The 22,688-nt window shown below is 40.4% G+C and overlaps 1 protein-coding gene across 2 annotated transcripts in view; it reads left to right on the forward strand.

Moving 5' to 3' along the window:
* The window catches only part of PRKD3 (protein kinase D3), a 94,969-nt gene extending 74,367 nt beyond the window's left edge, over positions 1-20,602 (forward strand). For both annotated transcript variants that reach the window (XM_030557070.1, XM_030557069.1), the window contains 9 exons: positions 84-360; positions 3,448-3,500; positions 4,278-4,350; positions 8,557-8,663; positions 9,285-9,446; positions 10,332-10,430; positions 15,718-15,985; positions 17,403-17,488; positions 18,447-20,602. In XM_030557070.1, coding sequence (XP_030412930.1) covers positions 84-360; positions 3,448-3,500; positions 4,278-4,350; positions 8,557-8,663; positions 9,285-9,446; positions 10,332-10,430; positions 15,718-15,985; positions 17,403-17,488; positions 18,447-18,620 — 1,299 coding nt within the window. In that variant the 3' untranslated portion in view covers positions 18,621-20,602. The remainder of the gene's footprint in view (positions 1-83; positions 361-3,447; positions 3,501-4,277; positions 4,351-8,556; positions 8,664-9,284; positions 9,447-10,331; positions 10,431-15,717; positions 15,986-17,402; positions 17,489-18,446) is intronic.
* The last annotated feature ends 2,086 nt before the right edge of the window (positions 20,603-22,688 follow it).

The raw sequence follows: 22,688 nt of genomic DNA on the forward strand, positions 1-22,688 counted from the left end.
CTCCTAACTTCAAGAAAGAGTTCCAATATGTTATAGCTACATGTACGTTTTCAATTTTTGTAACGCTTAATATTTTTCTTCAGGAGATTCCACTTTCAGAAATTCTCCAGGTGAATCAGCCTCGAGATTTCTCAAACATGGTGCAGGGCAGCAACCCACACTGTTTTGAGATCATCACTGACACCATGGTATACTTTGTTGGCGAAAATAATGGCAACAGCCATCACAATCCTGTTCTTGCTGCCACTGGAGTTGGATTTGACGTAGCTCAAAGCTGGGAGAAAGCCATCCGTCAGGCTTTGATGCCAGTCACTCCTCAAGCTAGTGTGTGCACTGCAGCAGGACAAGGAAAAGATCACAGTAAGCAGGCAGACACGACACTGTTGTTCATATACTGAAGTGGTTACTGATTTAGGCTCCAGTTTGGTAAAGCATTTAAGCATGTATTTAAAGTGAAGTATTCATGTAAATGCTTTGTTGAATTGGGGGCCTTACTTAATTTTTAAACACACACGGAATTTTATTTTAACTGTGAAAAGAAACCTTTTCTGTTGTAGCACTAAACCGTAGTTAAGAATCTGTTGTCATTTCTATCATGAATGCATATTACAAAATCAGATATTCCAGGTCAATCTCTCCAAGTGCCTCCTTGAAGCCTCTTGGCAACAGCATTCATATTGTCACCCTGCCCAGGCTTATGCCTCCACACTTGAGTTCTCCCTCAATGATGTCCGCTGCTGGGGCCCACATGCATCTTCATCTGCCTATTGTGTCACTAAATTTGCAGGGAATCCTGGGATAAATTAATTTATCTCTGACTATATCAGATCCTTATCTTTCTATGAGGGTGGTGATATCAACAGCAGAATGACACTCAGATGTTGCCCTCAATCAGTGTGTGAAGGTAGATTCTGAAAACAAAATATGCTCTCAAATTAGTGTGATGCATATCTAGCAAACACCGTATTGGTTTTTAATTATGGTGAGGTATTGTTTCTGTGAAATGTGATTTGTTACTATAGCTTTTTTACCATTCTTTTAAAATTATATACACCTTTACCCCATTATAATGCCACCCAATATAACATGAATTCGGATATAACGTAGTAAAGCAGCACTCCGGGGAGGGGCTGCATGCTCCGGCGGATCAAATCAAGTTCGATATAACGCGGTTTCACCTGTAACGTGGTAAGATTTTTTGGCTCCCGAGGATAGCGTTATATTGAGGTAGAGGTGTATCACCTTCTCAGCTTTAACTCTAAGATACTAATATAGGCTGAAGCCCTTTTTGGTATTTAAAAAGCCAAAAGTAATTATTTGTAACCCTTCTGATAACACGATAGATCCTGGAAACCAGTGATTTCAGTGCATTTGTTAGCTACAGTGAACATCAGTCTGACTATAGACGTTAAAGTGGTAAGGGATATAGAGAGGTTAGCAGCTGCATACATCTATCAGATCACATGAAAAATCCGTATAAATTTTGTTTTCTGAGCACTGTTTTTCATATCTGTACTGTCGATTTAGTATTTTGGTTTATGTATGTATGAAAGGAGCTTGCAGCTCCCAGGCTTCTTTTCTTAATTGATGAATCACTGACATACTACTGTCCCTCAAAAAGGATGGCTCTCTGGGTCTTTGTCTTAATAAATTAGAATGGCAGAGCTCCCCAGTGAGTGTAGCTTGACTTAAAGTGAGAGGGAAGGAGACTGAAGGTAGATTCAGTATATTTCTATATCATATAGTTGTACACAGTATAGTTATAGCTGTGTTGGGTCCTGGATGTTAGAAAGTCATGGTGGGTGTGGGTTAGGTAATATCTTCTGTTGGATGAGCTCTGTGACTCAAAAGCTTCTCTTTCACCAACAGAAGTTGATCCAATAAAATACCTTGCCTCACCCACCTTGTCTCACTAATTAACATATATAGGCAGCTTCTGAGGGAGTACTTTGAATGTAAATTAATGATGTTATTGGGTAGAATAAGTTACATCTCCTCAGCTATGTGGTCAGTGGAGAACTGTCAATCTACATGTTATTTTTATACATGAATCAGCTTATCTGGAAGGGGCCACTAGTTGCTCACCATCCATCTGCATGGTAACTGGACTGATTTAATGCTCTTTAAGCATCTCTATAGATGGGTGTCACATTTCTTAAATAACTCAAGTAATGATGATTTTACAAAGTTCCTCTTTCATTTAACCTACTTTATCCTTATTGCAGTTTAGGCTATGTATATTTCGATGTTATTTTCTACATTTCTTACAATTTTTGTTTCTTGCTTCTTGAACTCAACTGTTTCTTGGACAGAATTGAATACTTTGTCCCAACTGAGGTCTAACCAGTCTCAAGTAGAAGACGACAATCATTAGACATGTGTGAACCTGTAGAGGTTCTGGTTCAGGTACAATATTAAGAGGAACCTGATCCCAGTGAGTTGGTATTTGTTACCATGCCAGTTCTGTAGAGCCTTGCTTTGAGGGTGGAGCATTGATGGCAACAGGCCTTTCTCTTTTTGCTCTGGAATTGTATTCCTAGAGTTCAAAGCTTTTTCTGGTTTGACATATGCCTGACATTCATATTGTCCAGGGATTTGTTGAGCATAGTCTAAAAATTCGCTTGGCAGATTAGTCTCTCTCCTTTTGCTGAGAAGCTTGACTCAAACCTAAAGTCAAAGGAAAAGGCAATTGTTGCTGTTTTGTCTATTTTCTTGCCTTGTACATTATGAGGTTATACTCCTAAACTTCATGTCTAAGTTGGTTCTCTGAAGAAATTTTGTGTGCTCTCAACTTCTATGGCTGCTGCTTTTACTCAAAGAGCTCTCTGATCAACTTTCCAAATTTGCTGTCAAATTTAGCAGATTTATGTCCTCCTATAGCAGATCTACAAAACTAACATTTAGAATAGAACTCAAACAGATAATTTCAAAATTATGATGCTTGTCTGTATCTTGCTTGACTTTATATTGTCCTTCCCTTAGTTGCTTATATTTACCTACTCAATTACATATAAGTTCCTTAACTCTGCAGACAGCTAACAATTCCTTTTGGTTAAGATAAATGATCTGTTTTACTTAGTCACTTGATTACTTTTCTGTATCACTGCCAGAGAATTGCTGCAATTTACGATGCAGTAGGCAAATTACTTTCATCTTCAGTTTCCAGCTCCTGTCCTCGTACAAATTGTTCTAATCTTTTTACCTCTTTTCCCATCAGTTTTGGCATTTTACTAATCCTGAATTATTGCTTCACAAAACAAAATCCAGACCAGTTTGTCTAATTCAACATGTGACTTTTGAGTTTGAATATATATTTTTCCTGCAGAACACCAGTGCACAGCCATTCACCCTAGCTCCATTGCTAGGAGTCTGTTAAATTATTTTTAACCAGTAACAAAACTTGACTTTTTATTCTCTTATAGTATTATATTTTCCTTCTTATTGCAGAGGAGTTATCTCTCAGCATCTCTGTTTCAAATTGCCAGATTCAGGAGAATGTGGTGAGTCATGTGCAAAAATAGTATTATGTACCCAAACTCTTTTAAAGCAATTGATAGTAAGATAGAATGTCTCATAAAACGGTCAAGGTAAAACACCTAAAGGTTTTACAGCCATGGAACTCTCTATTCTATTAGGTACATAAAAGCAGTCTCCCTTATTGACATCATTGATATTTTGGTGAGTGTATGTCATCATATGTAATACAATGACTAGAATTTCCTGAGAGAGTGTTCCTTCGCTTTTATTTCTTTTCCAAACTAATGACACACACAAGGGGAAAAATAAATTTGTAAGTGATGCAATAATACTCCAAATACTTAGGCTTAATTTTTTATATTTTCCTTTACTTAAGGGCAGGAGATTTGGGTGAAAAATAATTAATGTTAGTAGACAGTTTTTTAACCTTTTGTTTGACTGTCTTTATTAGAACCCAGAACAGATTGAACTAACAGCGTGTTCTGGAATTCTGAAGAATGAGATAGCAGATATTCACCAACATTCAGAATAATAAGTGTATGTTCTGTATATATGTCAGTTAGTACAAAATTATTCATTTTCTTTACCGTCACCATAGTATTAAATACAATGAGGCAGATACGACAACTTACAGCAGCTTTGAATCTGCCCCATAGTTTTAAAATTACCAAAGCAACTTTAATTTCAAACCATTTGTTAAAAGCATGATTAACCATTTAGCCAGTACCATTGAATCTCCAAAGGGACATTTGTTCTCTGATTGCTCCTAATGTTTGTGGCTTATCTCTTTCATGCAATAGGATATCAGCTCTGTATATCAGATCTTTGCTGATGAGGTCCTAGGTTCTGGTCAGTTTGGCATTGTATATGGAGGTAAGTTACTGTGAACTTTTGCTTTGTATGTGTTCATGCTGGAGGTGTAGTTGGCTAGTGTACGTATATTAGCTACAGTCACATTTCATGTATCTACTCATATTTAAGTTGTCGCAATGACCTACAGCTCTGCTTCTGTAATCTTTTGTGTTAAAATGCTTAAATTACAACATATTATTTGTTTGTAATGTGAAACCATGAGCAAATGAAATTCTGGAAACGAGACAAAATCATCTGAACTATCTTGCTAGTTTTCTTCCATTTCATGTCTCCTCTTCCCATAGCAGAATCATTGTTATCTGTTAAGACTTCACCTATCAGAAAGCAAGGAAGGAGGCAAAAGAACAGTAATTAAAGGTCAATGTAAAGAAAGAAAATATCCTTTTCATTTTGCCTTTATTGTCTACAAGCTTTGAAACTTTAATTCTTCTGTATATTAGTTGTGCTATTAATACTCTTCTTACTCTGAAAATTTTCTGATGGAGATATAAGTTGATGGGCTGGTAGCTGTATACCAGTCTTGAAAGAAATTTCTTTTGCTTCTGGACTCCATGGAAAGTGGTAACATGACATTTTGTGTAAGGATTCTCTTTTAAGGTGAGAGCCATGGAGTGGGAAAGAGAGATTATGACAGAATTAGACAATTTTCCCTGTTTATCATTTTTTTATCTACTCCCATAATTATGCTGTCCTTTGTATAGAAACTCCTCTTGATGTTGAGTACAATTACTCCTTGATTCAATACTTATTTAAGCCAATATATTTAATGCTTGTATGAAGCATTTGTCCAAAATCTTTTTTAGTTCACTCCACCATTTTAAAATGCATATATGGTGTAACACATTTAAGATACTACAATCACAAAGAAAATGGGAGAGCAGGAAAAGATAATGTAACCATAGTCTAATATTAGTGTTATGTTCTGACTGCATTGATCTATTTATTGCTGAGACAAAGTTGGATGAGGTAATATCTTTTGTTGGACCATCTTCTGATGAAGAGAGACAAGCTTTTGAGCTTACACAGCTCTTTGTCTCCAGAAGAGTTCTGTGTAAGCTTGCGTCTCTCAAACAGACGCTAGTCCAAAAAAAGGTATTACCTCATCTACCTTTTCTCACTAATATCCTGGAACCAACACTGCCACACTATTTATTGTCAACGGTTCACAGGTTGGATTTGGTACCCATTATACCGTAAATAAGAATATTCTTATTCATTTAAAATTTGGATCTACACCCTTCCAGTTAACATATAGTGAATAAAATACTTTTGGTTCATTTTTGTGTTCCTGTATTTTAGAAAAGTTCACACAGAACATTCTATTGGTTTAATTATGTCTAGGTATGAGAAAAATGTTTTGCTTTTTTTCAGAATTTAGGACAAAATTTGAACTTGTAGCTACTGAAAATTGAATACATTTTGAAGTACACCTCTACCCTGATATAATGCTGTCCTCCGGAGCCAAAAAGTCTTACCGCGTTATAGGTAAAACTGCGTTATATCGAACTTGCTTTGATCCGCCGGAGTGTGCCGCCCTGCCCCCCTGGAGCTCTGCTTTACTGTGTTATATCCGAATTCATGTTATATCGGGTTGTGTTATATTGGGGTAGAGGTGTATTGATATCTAGCTTTTATTTCTATTTGCCCCTCTATTACATTACCTTTCATTTTTGAAAGGTGTAAAAAATGTTGTAGGGCTATGCGAGAAAATTTGGGTGATCTCTTGCTGGTGTAACATTTCACAGCAATACCATTTTAAAGAGCTATATTTAAAGCCATTTTGAACCAACATACAGTATTTAATGTTAATCTTTCACCTGTGTGTGAGCATAGCTCTAGTCTGTTCTGCTTACTTAACCAAATATTGTCACCTGGTTTGATGTTCTTTAATCAAGTCCAGTATCCAGAAGGAATATGTCTAGTCCACTGTTAACTTTATTTCTGTGGCATTTTGATATAATTTGATGTTTAGTGGAGCTAGAACCTCTTCCTTTGAATTATATATATATATTTAACCATTACAGGAGGCTACAATTTGTCATTTTAAGAATTGCCATATGTCATCCAAGGGTTTTATTTGGTATTGATACTGAATGCCTTAAAACTGATCTCCTAAACTCCTTTGAAGGATTTGAACCTTCATGCCATTTCTTCTATCATCCCAGGATATATTGCAAGCTTTTCATTGTACTAGTCTCTTCTAATGTGATTTAATAATTTTTACTTTTCAGTTATTGAAGTCTGTTTGGCTAGTCTGTTGCCATTTGGAACTTCAGTCATGCCTCCATTAAGTCCATTTTGTCCAGTGGAAATAACCCTTTTTTTTAACCCTTTATTCATCATATAAATCTTTAAGGCAGGTATATTCTCATGTTGATTGCTCCATCCAACAACCTTCAGGAGCAATTACTAAGCCATGACCACCAGTACTGAATACAGAACTCCAGGTGAGGTCTAGCCTAGGTTGTTTATATAGCAGTAGTCTGACCTCCTTGTAGTATTTATCTAGCAGTGCACCGTAGTATTCTCTGCGCCTCTTACACTGTAGCTGTGGACTTTTCTGTGTATTTTATACATTTTTCTAAGTGTTTTCAGCACTTTCACTGATCAGACATTCCCTTTTGTTTTTGTTACAGTCTCATTCTAGATTTAATATTGATGTGTGTGTTACATTACCAAGGTCCTTCTGTATCTGACCTCATTAACCTGCCCTCTTCATTGAGGGCTTAATTCTAACATCGCAGGAAACAACTGAGTATGGGTGGGGGTACTGGGTGGACAACTGGACGATCAGCATTGAGACATCCTGTCTGTGTAGGGTATAATGTTTTTCATTGAATCATAGGATCATAGAATATCAGGGTTGGAAGGGACCTCAGGAGGTCATCTAGTCCAACCCCCTGCTCAAAGCAGGACCAATTCCCAACTAAATCATCCCAGCCAGGGCTTTGTCAAGCCTGACCTTAAAAACCTCTAAGGAAGGAGATTCCACCACCTCCCTAGGTAACCCATTCCAGTGTTTCACCACTCTCTGAATAAAAAAAGTTTATCCTAATATCCAACCTAAACCTCCCCCACTGCAACTTGAGACCATTACTCCTTGTTCTGTCATTGGGTACCACTGAGAACAGTTTAGATCCATCCTCTTTGGAACCCCCTTTCAGGTAGTTGAAAGCAGCTATCAAATCCCCCCTCATTCTTCTCTTCTGCGGACTAAACAATCCCAGTTCCCTCAGCCTTTCCTCATAAGTCATGTGCTTCAGCCCTCCATTGGACTCGTTCCAATTTTTCCACATCCTTCTTCTAGTGTGGGGCCCAAAACTGGACACAGTACTCCAAATGAGGCCTCGCCAATGTTGAGTAGAGGGGAATGATCACATCCCTCGATCTGCTGGCAATGCCCCTACTTATACAGCCCAAAATGCCATTAGTCTTCTTGGCAACAAGGGCACACTGTTGACTCATATCCAGCTTCTCGTCCACTGTAACCCCTAGGTCCTTTTCTGCAGAACTGCTTCCTAGTCATTCGGTCCCTAGTCTGTAACAGTGAAGGGATTCTTCCGTCCCAAGTGCAGGATTCTGCACTTGTCCTTGTTGAACCTCATCAGGTTTCTTTTGGTCCAGTCCTCTAAGGTAAGGTGAGGTGAAACATAGCACAGCAAGACACATACAACAGGATACGCCTGTTTTCCCTAACCAGTCATTTAGAGCTTTCAGATGGCAGCACACCTGGTTGGGGCTACCACATCCCTCTTCATGTAGACTATACCCTATTGGGCATATGGCGTGCCAGCCAGTGAATTAGCTGGATTTACCTTCTAGCGCATTCCTGCACACAGTGGAAGTATCCTTTTGCTGCTGGGACAACAGGAGAGAAGAATCCTTACACCTTTTTCTATCCCACCCTGAGCATCAGCGTAGAAGAGGCCAGGATTTCACCATCTATATCTATATATATAATATCAATGCACAGATTGGACAGCAAAGCAACAGTCACTTTAAATGTATGGTGCAGAAAAATCCTGCATTTCAGGTTTGAGAGAACTTACTGTCATAATTACATTCATATCACAGTTACAATTTTCAACTCAGATGTGTATTAACATTTATGATTGTGAAAAATGTACCCATTTCCACAAAGAGGGCTGTAACTTTGTTAATGAATGATTTTCTGCTGTTTGACGGGTGGTGCTGCTTTTCTTTTAGGAAAACATAGGAAGACTGGAAGGGATGTGGCTATTAAAGTCATTGATAAGATGAGATTCCCCACAAAACAGGAAAGTCAGCTTCGCAATGAAGTTGCCATTCTGCAGGTACAAAATACATTTTAAATAAAATCCACATTTGAGCTTTTCGTCCTGTCAAAGGAAAAGCTTTTCTGTGATTCTGTGGCATGTGCTTAAGTGCTTTACTAAGCTGGGCATAAGACCCAATCCTTGAAATCTGAGCCTATCTGTTAGAGGGGGTACTGAAAGACAGGGAGTCTGTAAGCAGCTGGAAGCAGAGTTGTCAGCGTATTGTTGGCAGTTGTCTACTTACTGCCAGCACAGACCCAGGGAGAAGATGTACTTAGGCTTTCTGGGGCCTGTTGAAATTCATGTGACTTCTGTTCTGTTGATTGCATAACTTGTCCATCAATCTATACAAACATTTGCTCTTTTCCTTTATATTCCTGTCCGTATCATATACAAAATTGTCCACTTCAGATACTTCCTTTTCCAGACAAAAGTAATCTTAATATTGGCAATGGGCACATTTCATGTGTTAAATCTTGCCACCTTGAAATGCCTTCTGCCTCATGCTCTGTTTCTAATCCCTAGCTTTCCATTTATATATGCTTTCTGATTTTATAACTCAGTATAAGTGTAATTTTCCTACTGTTCAATCAATGCTGTATCTCTTTTGTTCTTCATGTGAATGTTGTAACTCTCTAGAATTTGCACCACCCTGGGATTGTAAACCTGGAATGTATGTTTGAAACCCCAGAACGGGTGTTTGTTGTGATGGAAAAGTTGCATGGAGATATGCTGGAGATGATTCTTTCTAGTGAGAAAAGTCGGCTGCCAGAACGAATCACAAAGTTCATGGTCACTCAGGTTGGTATTCCATCTCTGTTTGCTTCTGTGAAGAAGAGGGGCTAGATTTTGGTTTCTTAAACTGGTGTGAGTAGAATTTAGCCCAAGGTATTGCCTAGATTCAATCATTATTTAAAGAAGACCAAGCTTTAACAAGCGACAGAGAGTCCTGTGTCACCTTGTAGACTAACAGACGTATTGGAGCATAAGCTTTAGTGGGTGAATACCCAGTTCATCAGATGAATGTAGTGGAAATTTCCAGAGGCAATATAAATATGCAGGCAAGAATCAGTCTAGAGATAACGAGGTTAGTTCAATCAGGGAGGATGAGGCTCTCTTCTAGCAGTAGAGGTGTGAACACCAAGGAAGGAGAAACTGCTTTTGTAGTTGGCTAGCCATTCACAGTCTTTGTTTAATCCTGAGCTGATGGTGTCAAATTTGCAAATGGACTGAAGCTCAGCAGTTTCTCTTTGAAGTCTGGTCCTGAAGTTTTTTTTTGCTGCATGATGGCTACCTTTAAATCTGCTATTGTGTGTCCAGGGAGGTTGCCATATACAAAAACCTGTAGGAGAACACTTCAACCTCCCTGGACACACAGTAGCAGATTTAAAGATAACCATCCTGCAGCAAAGGTGTAATTGGTTATGTTTTAAAGGAGATACTTCAAATTAAGTTTTCATAAAAGTCTATGTGTGGTATAAAAATATTCAAAAACTTCCTTCCCCCAAACAAAATTAACAATTGTGATTTTGATCAGGAAAAAAATAGCACTTGCACAACGTGAAAGCACAGCAAATTGGAGATGTCTGTACAGTTCTAAATTATTGTACAACTTTGTGTCTGATCTTTGGTGCGTAGACACTTACAGTCCTAATAATTTTGAAAATACCTTTCCTCCTTTTATAGATACTTGTTGCTTTGAGAAATTTACACTTCAAGAACATTGTGCACTGTGATTTAAAACCGGAAAATGTACTACTAGCATCAGCAGAACCATTCCCTCAGGTGAGTGAAAATTTAACAAAGGTTTCATCCTAAATCACTGTTCCACTAAAGAAGAAATATAGAATTTAGAGCTGAAAATTTATCTGTTGTAGGACAGTATTACTGATGTTTTCACCCAAAATATAACTAGAATTATGTGAGCTGCCTGTATTGTTACCTTATGAATTATCTATGTATTTTGTGTACTGATTTATTGAATAAGTATAGATGTTCTTCTTTGAGTGATTGCAAATGTCCATTTTACTTCAGGTGTGTGTCAGCTGAGTGCGCCAGAGTCAGAGATTTTTCCCTTACGGGTACCTATCAGGGTGGTGTATGTGTTCTCATGCTGCTGCACAGTGATATAAAGGGCAGAGCTGCCCCTGACCCTCTTCAGTCCCTTCTAACCACCCATGATCAACGGGGTTGCTAATATTCTCTTTTTCAGGGATTTTTTTCTTGTATATAGTTAGTGTAGTTATCAATAGTTGGACCTTTAGAGTAAAGTTTTATTGTTATTTAACTTAGTTTTGCTTAGATTGCCAACTCCTGGTACCTGGGCTTTAAGGCTTGCATTGGCTGTGAGAAGTCTGGTAAGTGACCCTCATTGCAGTAGTCTAAAGTGCTTCGGTGAGGGTCACATCTGAGATTGTTCCCATAGCTGTAGAAACTTCAAGCCTTAGACCAAAGGGGTGGACATCAAGTACTTCTGCCTCTGTCAGAAGTGCCCCTCCAGACCTTGCAGAAACTGTGTGCTATTCCCCTTCCCTGGTAACAAGGAAGAAGCATGGACAATGTGTCTTGAAGGAGCCAGCCTCCTCCAAAAGATCAGGGTCACTGGTGCTGTCTATCAGCAAGCAAGCTGGAGGGCAGTGTAGAGTGTCTGTCTTTGGGGAAAAGGTGCTCCCAGATACCGACTTTGTCCAGCCCAGAGTAATTGACTCCGGTGCATGCATCATTGAGGCTGAACTCTGCAATACAACAGCAAGAGACTCTCTTGGTACCAGTGACGCTGGAGGCATATGCCATGGTGTGAGACCTGCTACACCTTTTAGTACTGGATTCTTCAGCAGTGCAGGAGATAGGTTGTCTGGTACCAATGGAGCCTCAGGCTTCATCAGATGTACCTGCAAGTATGATTGGTGCCGTGGCTGGCTTCAGATTTCCAGTGCTTGCTCGCCTGGTGCCATCAAGAGGCAAGCCCAGCATGCTGTCACCAGTACTGATGTCTCTGGAGACACAATACTCCATATTGGCACCGTGTGGCACAGTGTCTTTGTGGGCAGGCAACTTGGGTTCCTCCTTGGAGTCTAAGGTAGGCTCCTGTGCCTTTCGCTCCAGGGCTAGAAGCATTACTCACCTTTCTTTAGAGGATTCAGCTCCTGGTGCCTGGCAGAGGTCCCATGGTAGTCCAGGGAGCTGGATCTTTGGGCTGGTAGAGGGTGAGATCCTATACCCTGCCAATGGATTTATGAAACTCATGAGGAATGCTCGACCTGGGTGCAACAGGTCTTGCTGGGCAGCAGAAAACCCTCCACCAGAGCAACTTACCAGGCAAAGTGGAAAAGGTTCACGTGATGGGCTTTGGAATGACATGTCCGAGCTGAGAAGGCCTCACTGCAAGTTATCCTGAATTATCTTCTGCACCTCAAACTTCAGGGCTTGTCCCTGTCATCGACTAGGGTTCATCTGGCTGCTATTTTGGCTTTCCACCCTCCATTCCAAGGAAGGTCAGTCTTCACTCATGACATGATGGCTTCGTTCGTGAAAGGTCTGGAGTGTCTTTACCCTCACTTCTGGGACCCTGCTCCTTGGGATTTGGATCTCGTGCTGTCGAGGCTCATGGGACCTCTCTTTGAACCTCTGGATTCCTGCTGTCTTCTCCTTCTCTCCTGGTGGTGATTGTGTCCACCTGCAGGGTGTCTGAGATCAGGGCATTCACGTCAGAATGGCCCTATACGGTGTTTTACAAAGATAGGATCCAGTTGCAGCCGCATCCAACATTCCTATCAGTTTCCCAGTTTCATACCGGCCAGGACATTTTCTTACCGATCTTCTTTCTGAAGCCCCATAAATTCGAGGAGGAGCACAAGTTTACATGCCTTGGACATCAGGAGGGCACTGACCTTCTATATTGACAGGACAAGGCTGTTTTGCAAGTCAGCACAGCAGTTTGTTGCGGTGTCAGACAGGATGAAAGGTCGCCCAGTGTCTGCTCAAAGTATTTTGTCTTGAATCACAGCCTGTGTCTGATACTGCTATGAGCAGGTGAATATACCTCCACCCACAATAGTCAAGGCTCGCTTGACTAGAGAGCGAGCATCATCAGTAAGGCTATGTTTTAGTCACAGGTATTTTTAGTAAAAGTCATGAACAGATCATTGGGAGTAAACAAAAATTCACAGCCCGTGACCTGTCCAGGACTTGTACTATATACCCCTGACTAAATCTTGGGGGGTGGAGGGGACACTGGAGCTCGGGGAAGGAGGGGTTGGTGGAGCTGACAGGCTCCCTACCTGACTCCATGCCTCCCCAGAAGTGACGACATCCCTCGGCTCCTAGGTGGAGGCTTGGCCATGCAGCTCTGCGCACTGCCTCCCTGAGCGATGGCTCCAAAGCTCCTATTGGCCGGGAACTGCAGCCAATGGGAGCTATGGGGGTGGCACCTGCAGGCAGAGACAGCATGCAGAGCCTCCTGGCTGTACCTCTCCCTAGGAGCCAAGGGATGTCACTGCTTCCAGGGAGTGCTCCCTGTCCTGAGCTAAGTGCCGCACAGAGCCCTCATCCCCTCCTGCACCCCAACCTACAGCCCTGAGCCCCCTCCCACACTCAAACTCCTCCTGCTGCTGGGGAGTGTGGTGGTAGCTGCTGCAGAGGCCATGGAAAGTCACAGAATCCATGATCTCCATGACAGACTCGCAGCCTTAGTCATCAGCAGCCTTCTTGGCTCAGATCCAAGAGATCTGTAGAGCTGCTACCTGGTTGTCTGTCCACATGATTGCGTCTCATTATGTGCTTACCCAGCAGGTCTGGGATGATGCTAGGTTTGGCAGGGCGGTGCTGCAAGACCGTGAATTCTGAGCCCACCTCCACTGGCGCTGCTTGTGAGTCACCTAGAATGGAAGTGACATGAGCAAGCACTCGAAATAAAAACAGTTACATATCTTTCATGGCTGTTCTTCAAGATGTGTTGCTTGTGTCTATTCCATTACCCATTGTCCTGCCCCTCTGCTGGAGTTTCCAGAAAGAAGGAACTGGGAGGGTGTAAGATCTGCTGCGCCTAATATACCAGCACATGAGCATGGCACTCCTGGGGGCGCCACTGCTGACCCTACAGATACCACTAAGGCAAAAATCTCTGATGACCAGGCATATGGGCATGCACGCACCTAGAATGGAATGGACATGAGCAGCACATCTCGAAGAGCAATGGTCATGAAAGATAGGTAAGCATTTTTTCTCCATTCTGCAGAGCCTCTGTCAGGGCTCTTTTGACGTTAACATCAGAACCCAATCTGATCTTGCAGGACCACAGTTGACTCCTGCATCACAACCTGTCTGCTGTCCATTTTATGGCTTGGATGCTCCATAGCTACTGCCTTAAGAGGCATAGTATTCAGAGAATGTACAAAACATCTTCCTGAATAGCAGAAAACCTTCTAGTCGAATACTTTTCTGTTGAAGTGAAAATGATTTTCCTTATGGTCATAGCAGAAAGATGTTTTCCAGTCTAGGCCTCTTTCTACCGTGTCTTGGATTACTTGTTCTGCCTGAAACAACAAAGCCTGTCCATTAGTATCATCCGGGTTTACCTGGGAGATATCTCCAGTTTCCACTCTCCAATCACTGACCACTCAGTTTTCTCTAATCCAGTATTCTTAAAGGGTCTGGACAAGTTATATGCCTAGGTGGTTATATCCCTAGGGTTCAAATCTGGTGTTAATGAAGTTGATGGCAGCCTGCTCTTTACTTAATCTGTCCATGAAAGTAGCCTTTCTGGTAGCTATTACCTCTGGGAGAAGAGTTGGGGAATCACAAGCCTTGGTAGCTGACCCTCCTTATACAGCCATTTATAAGGACAAAGTTTACGTCCACATCTGAAAACTGTGCCAATTGAATTCCATCTCAATCAAGTGATATAATTTACCGACTTTCTTTCCTAAGCCCCAATCTCATAAGGATGAAGAGACATTCCATACTTTGGATGTCAGAAGGACGTTAGGTATTTATTTGGACATAACCAAATTGTTTAGGTTGTCATCCCAACTATTTTTAGCAATTGCAGAGAGGATGAAGGCCCTTCTAGTCTCAGCACAGAGAATCTCATCATGGATTTCCTCTTGCATATGTGTTATGACATTGCCAACATATTCCTGACAAGCCTGGTAGTAGCACACTCAGCAAGATCTCGGGAGTTCTACGGGTTTTTAGCTCAAGTGCCTGTAACAGACATTTGTAGGACTGCAACTTGGTTATCGGCACACACCTTTACATCTCATTATTCTGTATCTCAGCATTCCAGAGACAACGCCTAGTTTGGACAAGTAGTCCTTCAGTTGTTTTTCAGGTAGACTCCGAAATGCACCTCCAGATTGAGCTGCTTGTGAATCACCTGAAGTGAAATGGACGTGTGCAAGACAAAATGGTTACAAAACTCTTCTGTAACTGTTGTTCTTCGAGATGTGTTGTACGGGTCTGTTCTATGACCCTCCCCCTTCCCCTCTGTAACAGAATCTCTCCAGTAAGGAGGAACCAAAGGGGTGTGGGGCGGCTCCACGCTTTATGCCATCACGAGGCAACATAGGGTGCATGTGTTGCCCTGACAGGTACCACTCTGAGACAAATGGGGCGGGATAGCTCAGTGGTTTGAGCATTGGCCTGCTAAACCCAGGGTTGTGAGTTTAATCCTTGAGGGGGCCATTTAGAGATCTGGGGCAAAAAATCTGTCTGGGGATTGGTCCTACTTTGAGCAGGGGGTTGGACTAGATGACCTCCTGAGGTCCCTTCCAAACGTGATATTCTATGATTCTATGTGCAGTGAAGTGTAACACATCTCAAAGAACAGCAGTTACAGAAGAGGTTACTAACTGTTTTTTCTTAAGTTTGCTAGGAAGTTTCCAAAGTCAAGTATGTAAAGGGAGACCTCACTGAAGGAATAGGACTAATTGCTTTTTGCTTCAGTTTGTCCAGTGCAAGCAATAATTAAATGATGGCAATGTAATGCCTGATACCATACTTTTGTTTAGACAGTTGCTTCTCTGAGATCTACTAGAGATTTTTCAGTTAACAGTACTGTATTTATTTACAGGTGAAGCTGTGTGACTTTGGTTTTGCGCGCATCATAGGCGAAAAGTCTTTCAGGCGCTCTGTGGTTGGAACCCCTGCCTACCTTGCTCCTGAGGTGCTCCGGAGTAAAGGTTACAATCGCTCTCTGGATATGTGGTCAGTGGGAGTAATTGTCTATGTGAGCCTTAGTGGTACATTCCCATTTAATGAGGATGAAGATATAAATGACCAAATCCAAAATGCAGCATTTATGTATCCACCAAACCCCTGGAAGGAAATTTCTAGTGAAGGTAAAGAAATTCAAGAGAGCGTTTGCTTTTTGAGATCTTGTTTTTTATAGCATTTTATATACATTAACTCTTTGGAATTCAGGTATTTTTGAATTGCATTATGAGTTTGATTCAGACAGGAATGTGAAAATTGACAGCTGAATGACCCTTTGGTTAAAGGCTAACCTAATAGGTGTGAGCCAGCATGAATTTATGAAAGATAAACAATGTCAACTGGGATTACATTTAACAATTGGTCTAGAGAAAAGGGAGAACCAATAGATATAACTAGATTTCAGAAAGCTGTTGATAGAACTTGACATAATGGCTTATTGTATGAACTCATCAAATGTGGGTTTAGGTAACTTTTCTGCTGGGTGTAGAAAGTGGTGGGCTGGAGGTAAAGATGTGTACTCTTCATAAAAACTAGAAAGTTAAATCTGGCATGGCTGTATGTTGGGACTGATAGTTTAAAATACAGGCATGCATACACCTCTACCCCGATATAACGCAACCCGATATAACACAAATTTGGCTATAACACAGTAAAGCAGTGCTCTGGGAATGAGGGGCGCGGGGGGAAAGGAAAGCGAGCGGGGCTGTGCACTCCGGCAGATCAACGCAAGTTCGATATAACATGGTAAGATTTTTTTTTGGCTCCCAAGGACAGAGTTCTATCGGGGTAGAGATGTATAACTAGAATTCTGGATACAAACATTCTGGTCCAGTGCAATAACGAAACAGGGGTGAGTGAAGATATTCAGATCTGGATCCAGATGTTAGCAGATTTCAAGGTTGTTCAGACCTGGGGTTTTAGCATGGGCCTAGCTCTAGCTGTGAAATTTATGATGATGATAAAATAAGTGGTGTATATACTTAAGACCTGGAAGGATGTCTGACAGTAGTGTGTAATGGTGGGAACTTACTGTTAAGAGAGAGCAGTTTAAAAAGATAAAATTTTCAAAAGAGCCTAACTGGCTAAAGAGGCTAAATCTCATTGACTTCTGATGAGACCTAGGTTCTTAAATACCCCAGTAATTTTGTAAACTTTACCCCTTTTAATTTAGGACCAATTTTAGCAAAGCTTCCATTGATTTCAGTCGGATTAGGATTTTATCCTTACATTAGTACATTATTTTTAACAGTAAATCCGAAATCAATAAACTCAATTTGGAGTAAATCAGTAAACTCAGTTTTGAGTAGTGTTTTTTAAAAACAAACAAAACACTAACTTTCTGACTTTCTCCTAACACGAGTTAAAACGTATTGTAAAGACCATTGGCTTGGCTAAGATTCACACAGTATACATTGTGTATATATTTTAGGTAACACTTAAATTTCAGAGTTACATGTAAACTACATTAGAGATGACAGATTTGTATTTATACTGTAGAATTGTTGATAATTTGTTTGTTCTGTGGCATTTCCCCCACCCCAGCCATTGATTTAATAAATAATTTGCTTCAAGTGAAGATGAGAAAGCGTTACAGTGTTGACAAATCTCTTAGTCACCCCTGGCTACAGGTAAGAGCTATTGCCTGCCTTATTTTCTATAAAAGCAGCATGTAACTGTGTCCTTTAAGTGAATCACATTTTAAATTAAGTAGCTCAGAGGCTTTGTAAAGATTGTTTTTACTGCAACATTATGAAAATATCTTACAATGGACATCCATGAAGAAGGCAACTAGAATTAATCTAATATGAGAGAGAACTGAGCCTCATTGACCATGCTTACCTGCTGCATCTTTCCTATCTCCCCTTCCCACCTCTGGGATTCTGCCCATCTCATTATGTGTTCCTTCCCTCTGACCTTCAGAATCTTACCTTGCCCTCTTGTTCTCTACAATACTGTTAATTTTTCTCTCTGTTTTTAGTCTTTACTGTCTATGTGGCAGTGGTGTGGAGAGTTCATTCCCTTAGTATTGCCAATTATCAACACTCAACTCCACTTGAAATACATGACAGAGTGAGAAGCTATTTGTTCTCAAGTAGAGAATGAAAGCAGAATGTATACCATGACTCATTTTAGAAGCAGCAAGATGAGGTGAAGTGTGTTTGTAGAAGTAAAGTGTTGATTCAGTTTTCACTCGGGTGCCTTTTACTTTCTGATCTCTGACAACTACATAATCTCACAATTTTGCACACAGACAAGAGAACTCTGATGGAAAACCCACTCAATTATTTGATGGAATTAGTATTTCAACTGAAAGGACAGCATTTTTACATATATCTGAAAAATTTCTGTCTTGGAATCATTACATTTTCATAAATTGTATGTAGTAATACTTAAATCCCTCTGATTTCAGTAAATTTCAACTCAGGCCCCTTCAGGTGAACCTAGTCCTGTTTGGGTTTGCACCATATCTTGTTGACTGTAGTCACCTAGCCATATTAAAGTAAAAGTATTGAATTGCTAACTTGATTTTGATGACTGTTTTGCTGCCATGGGTTTCATAAACCATTCACCTTATTTTTTTTAAAGGATTATCAGACTTGGCTTGACCTTAGAGAGTTTGAAACTCGCATTGGAGAGCGTTACATTACCCATGAGAGTGATGATGCTCGCTGGGAAGAACATGCTTATGAACACAACCTTGTGTACCCCAAACATTTCATTATGGCCCCTAATCCAGATGATATGGAAGAAGACCCTTAATATTCACCATGCTAACTTCATTATAGAAGGAAGCTTCAGATAGAAACTGATGTTGATACTTTTCTGGACAGATATTGCTCTTTGAATGTTGTTCAGATGATTCAATCTACAAAACCATGAAGGATCCTGCACTGGCAGGTGGATGAGCAAAATGACCTAACAAGTTTTTCTTCATCTCTAATTTCTTGAACTATGAAATGTGATCTGGCAATGGGATAAGCAACTTGGGTAACATTTCACTAGCTGTATGGTTACGGACGATGTTACCGAGGTGTAATGCATACAGACTGAATGCATGGTGTGTGTTTTCTGTGTTTTTTGTAGCCTATGCAATAACGAAACAATTTTTTTTTATGGTTTCCTAGTCCCTTATTTACTAAGCCATAAAGTACTGTTTTCTGGTATTTAGATACATCTCCACTTTCCTAGTTTGTACATTGTGGAAAGAGGCTGTAAAAAGAAATCAAAACCGTATACTTTGACCAAATCACAACAGAAAATGCTGGATTAGGACTAATTTAAAAGACTGAATGTTTGACAGGTATGCTAAAACAATCAAGGTAAAGGAACATGCTCATTTGCCGCTGTTTTAAGCAGTTGAACACTTGACTTTCTTTGCCCTGGTAGAATTGAAAGATCTTTCTCCAGATGTCTGAGATAAGATAGTAACACCGGATTTCATATTTCTGTTGAATGCTGACAATCAAAAAGCTGTGGTAGCCCTCAATATTGTCTGTTACAGTAGAGCAATAAACCACAACAGGGTGTGCATTAATATGCAAGATTGGGATGTGTCTTTGGTGTGTACCAAAGGCGTTTTGTCTTAAAATCACCAAAATAGTGCACAAATAGCATACACACTTTTATGTAGCATATCCTTCCACTGTGGAAAAATAGTTTCTAGCAGATATGCAAAATAGTAAAGAAAAGTATAAACACTTTTCCTCTGATGATTTGAATAACTTTGAAAAACATATTTTATGTTCATTTTATGTTCCCCAGACTCAGCCTGTCTGCAGTAGTTTGTGGCCTGATAGCAACTCTCGATCCTCATTTTCTATTGAACAAACTAAATTAGGAGTCCTGTTGAAAAAATCAAAATTGAGCATGAGTTAAAGAGGCTGTTGCACCACAAACTGTTGCCAACAGGGCAGCTGGATTCATGAACTAACAGGAGGAAGAAGCATTGCCTTCTATTTCAGCCTTCTAGTCTTTAACCTGCAATTCCACCCCTTCCCCACTTCCTAAACTTCACAGATTATGAAACTGAATTAGGCGTTCTAAAAAAACTCTTAATTCAGCTTCTTAACAGAAACTTCCATTTAAACATACCCAGCCACATCTTGAGAACTATGGCCAAAGGGAGAGGGAAGCAGAAGTTTCCTTCTGAAATGATGGTGCAGGAAGATAGTTTGGCAGTTAAAGTCGGCCATGTTTCAAGAAGAAAGCCTTATGTCCGCTATATTAAATCGAGGCCTCCATTTACTTAAAGTTGTGAGTTTCTGATGAAATTTCAGCCATGTATTATTGGGAGTTGATGCAAGGCTGTGCATCTCCCAGATAGGTCCAACTAGCTAATAACTTGGCTTTGGGTAATGTCCTTATGTTTTTTTGAAATGTAAATTCTGTAGGTTTCAGCTGCAAAGGTAATTGAAGCCTTTGAGGTCTCCTTACTCTTCTAGGTGAGGTAACGTTTTTGTAGGCTGACTAAAATATTTTTAATTGTAATTCTCAAAATCAGGGTGGGTGAGTAGACTTTTGTGCCCGGATTGATGCATTTTCATGATTATTTTCCGTGGTTGCTTCAGAGTTGTTAGCTGCTCTTAAATACATAAGTGAACTGGCAGTGAAATTGGTGGAAACTGCCTAAATATATCTGAGGGAAGAACAGGACCCATAATCAACTCTTTTCCTGCATGCTTAGCTGCTGCATTTTATAGGTATCTAGGCTGTTAGCAACTAAAAACTTAGGGCCAGGTTCTGTACTATACCTTCGCCAGCGGGAAATACAAGGTGCCATCTTTGCACATCTGGGATACTGACCTACTCCTGGGACTACTCTAATGTTTGGCAGAATCCCTCCAGCCACCAATGTCAAAGCCTTCTGGCCATTTCACCCTGATGCACTCTTGCCTTGCCCCTAGTCTGAGATTTATGCAAGGGGTTGGCATAGAGCTGCCCATACCACTCCTGCATTTGGGGACATCTCCAAGGGATTGTCCTTTCCCTTTTGTGGTGCTGGAAGAGTGTAAAGGAATTGTAGTAGGAGACAGAATCTGCCCCCTTAACCTTGCAGCCTCACTGAGGGGAGATGTCAGGATTGGTCCCGCCACAGAAAGTACTGAAACAGTTTGTATGCTAATTCAATTGTAGTTTTAACTTTTGAAGTATCATAGAATATCAGGGTTGGAAGGGACCTCAGAAGGTCATCTAGTCCAACCCCTTGCTTAATGCAGGATCAATCCCCAGACAGATTTTTACCCCTGTTCCCTAAATGGCCCCCTCAAGGATTGAACCCACAACCCTGGGTTCAGTAGGTCAAATCTCAAACCACTGAGCTATCCCTCGTAGTCAGATCTCCTGTGAAATCATTGGCTTAGAGTTTGGCCTAATTTCCTGTAAAGTTTGTCACATCCAGGCTTGGAGAGGGAAGTGACACTTTTGCTTCTAGCTGCCATCATTTGTCTAGCTTCTGAAATTTGGCACTGGGCCTCTTATGGCTGTAATGCTTCAGACATAGTTGGACTTTCAAACATTTCTGAGTTGCATTTCAGGGTTTCTGTTTGCCAGAAGCTGGGAATGGGAGAGAGGGGATGGATCACTTGATGATTACCTATTCTGTTAATTCCCTCTGGGGCACCTGGCATTGGCCACTGTCAGAAGACAGGATATTGGGCTAGATGGACCCTTGGTTTGACCTAGTATGGCCGTTCTTGTGTTCTTAGGGTTGGAGGAGAGGGTTGTATCCATGGAATGAAGAGGCCTAACTGTCCTCCCTCCACCCCCTGTGAAGTCTGTTTCTATTTCAACACACAAAATAAGACCTATTCAGTATTCCCAATTTAGGTTTAAAAACAAAATGAGAATTGAAATTGGCTTTGGAGCACAAACTGTTAATGCCATTTGGACTCCTGGGGTTAGAAGCAGGTAGTGGAAGTTGATTTCCCCTCCCTCAATACACTGGAAATATTCTTATTCAAATTAGAAGTAATTTGTTGCCCTTTTGTCTAATCCTTCTACAATGAATTCCATAGAAGATATGTTGTTTAAAATCCTCACTCATGATTTTAAAACTAATGAATTTTAGAATTAAGTAGCCATATTCTAAAAGCAATAAATTAAGCATGTGCATTCCTGGATCACTGATACACTATTAAGATGAGTCAAGTACTTCAAGCCTCGAACACCTATGGCACAGGCCAATACTGTAGCAATACACACCCTGTTGTGGCTTGATGCTTAAGATTAAAAATAACTGGAACATTTGTATTACTCTGATAGTTATCACACACATTTTACAAGCCATGAAATGAATTGCACAGCTTGCACTCTAACTTTTTTAATGAAAGCCTAAAACCTTTTCTATTAAATTTTAAGCTTTAAGTCATTGACTAAGAACCTGGAGTTATAATAATAATCAGTTGCTCCAATGCTACATAATCATTAACCTGTTTTGAATTAAGAAGTTGCATTCATGCAAGAAATAATGCTTTGTTGATGCTAGAAAAAGCTCAAGTAAAATTTGTAGCCTCAAAACGACACTGTCAAGTACTTTTTTATATTTTTATACATCCCATTGTTTGTAAATACCCTCTAAGCTTGAAAATAAAATTTATTTCCCTATCAGATTTGTTGTCCTCCAGTTACATGGATACCCTTCCTTCCCCTGTGTTAAAATGTCCTTGAAAACAACTTGTCTGTGTACCTGTTTGTGTGCTGGGATCTCTGATGTAAGCACGGCTGCTGCCAAGGGTGTACTACTACTCCCCCCTCCCCTCCATATCTTTCAAAACATTTGACTTCTTAAAAATGGATTAACAGAATTACTGACAAGGAGTGCTGGGATTT

This window comes from Gopherus evgoodei, chromosome 3 (genome assembly GCF_007399415.2).
Source record: "Gopherus evgoodei ecotype Sinaloan lineage chromosome 3, rGopEvg1_v1.p, whole genome shotgun sequence".
Classification (NCBI taxonomy): Eukaryota; Metazoa; Chordata; order Testudines; family Testudinidae; genus Gopherus; species Gopherus evgoodei.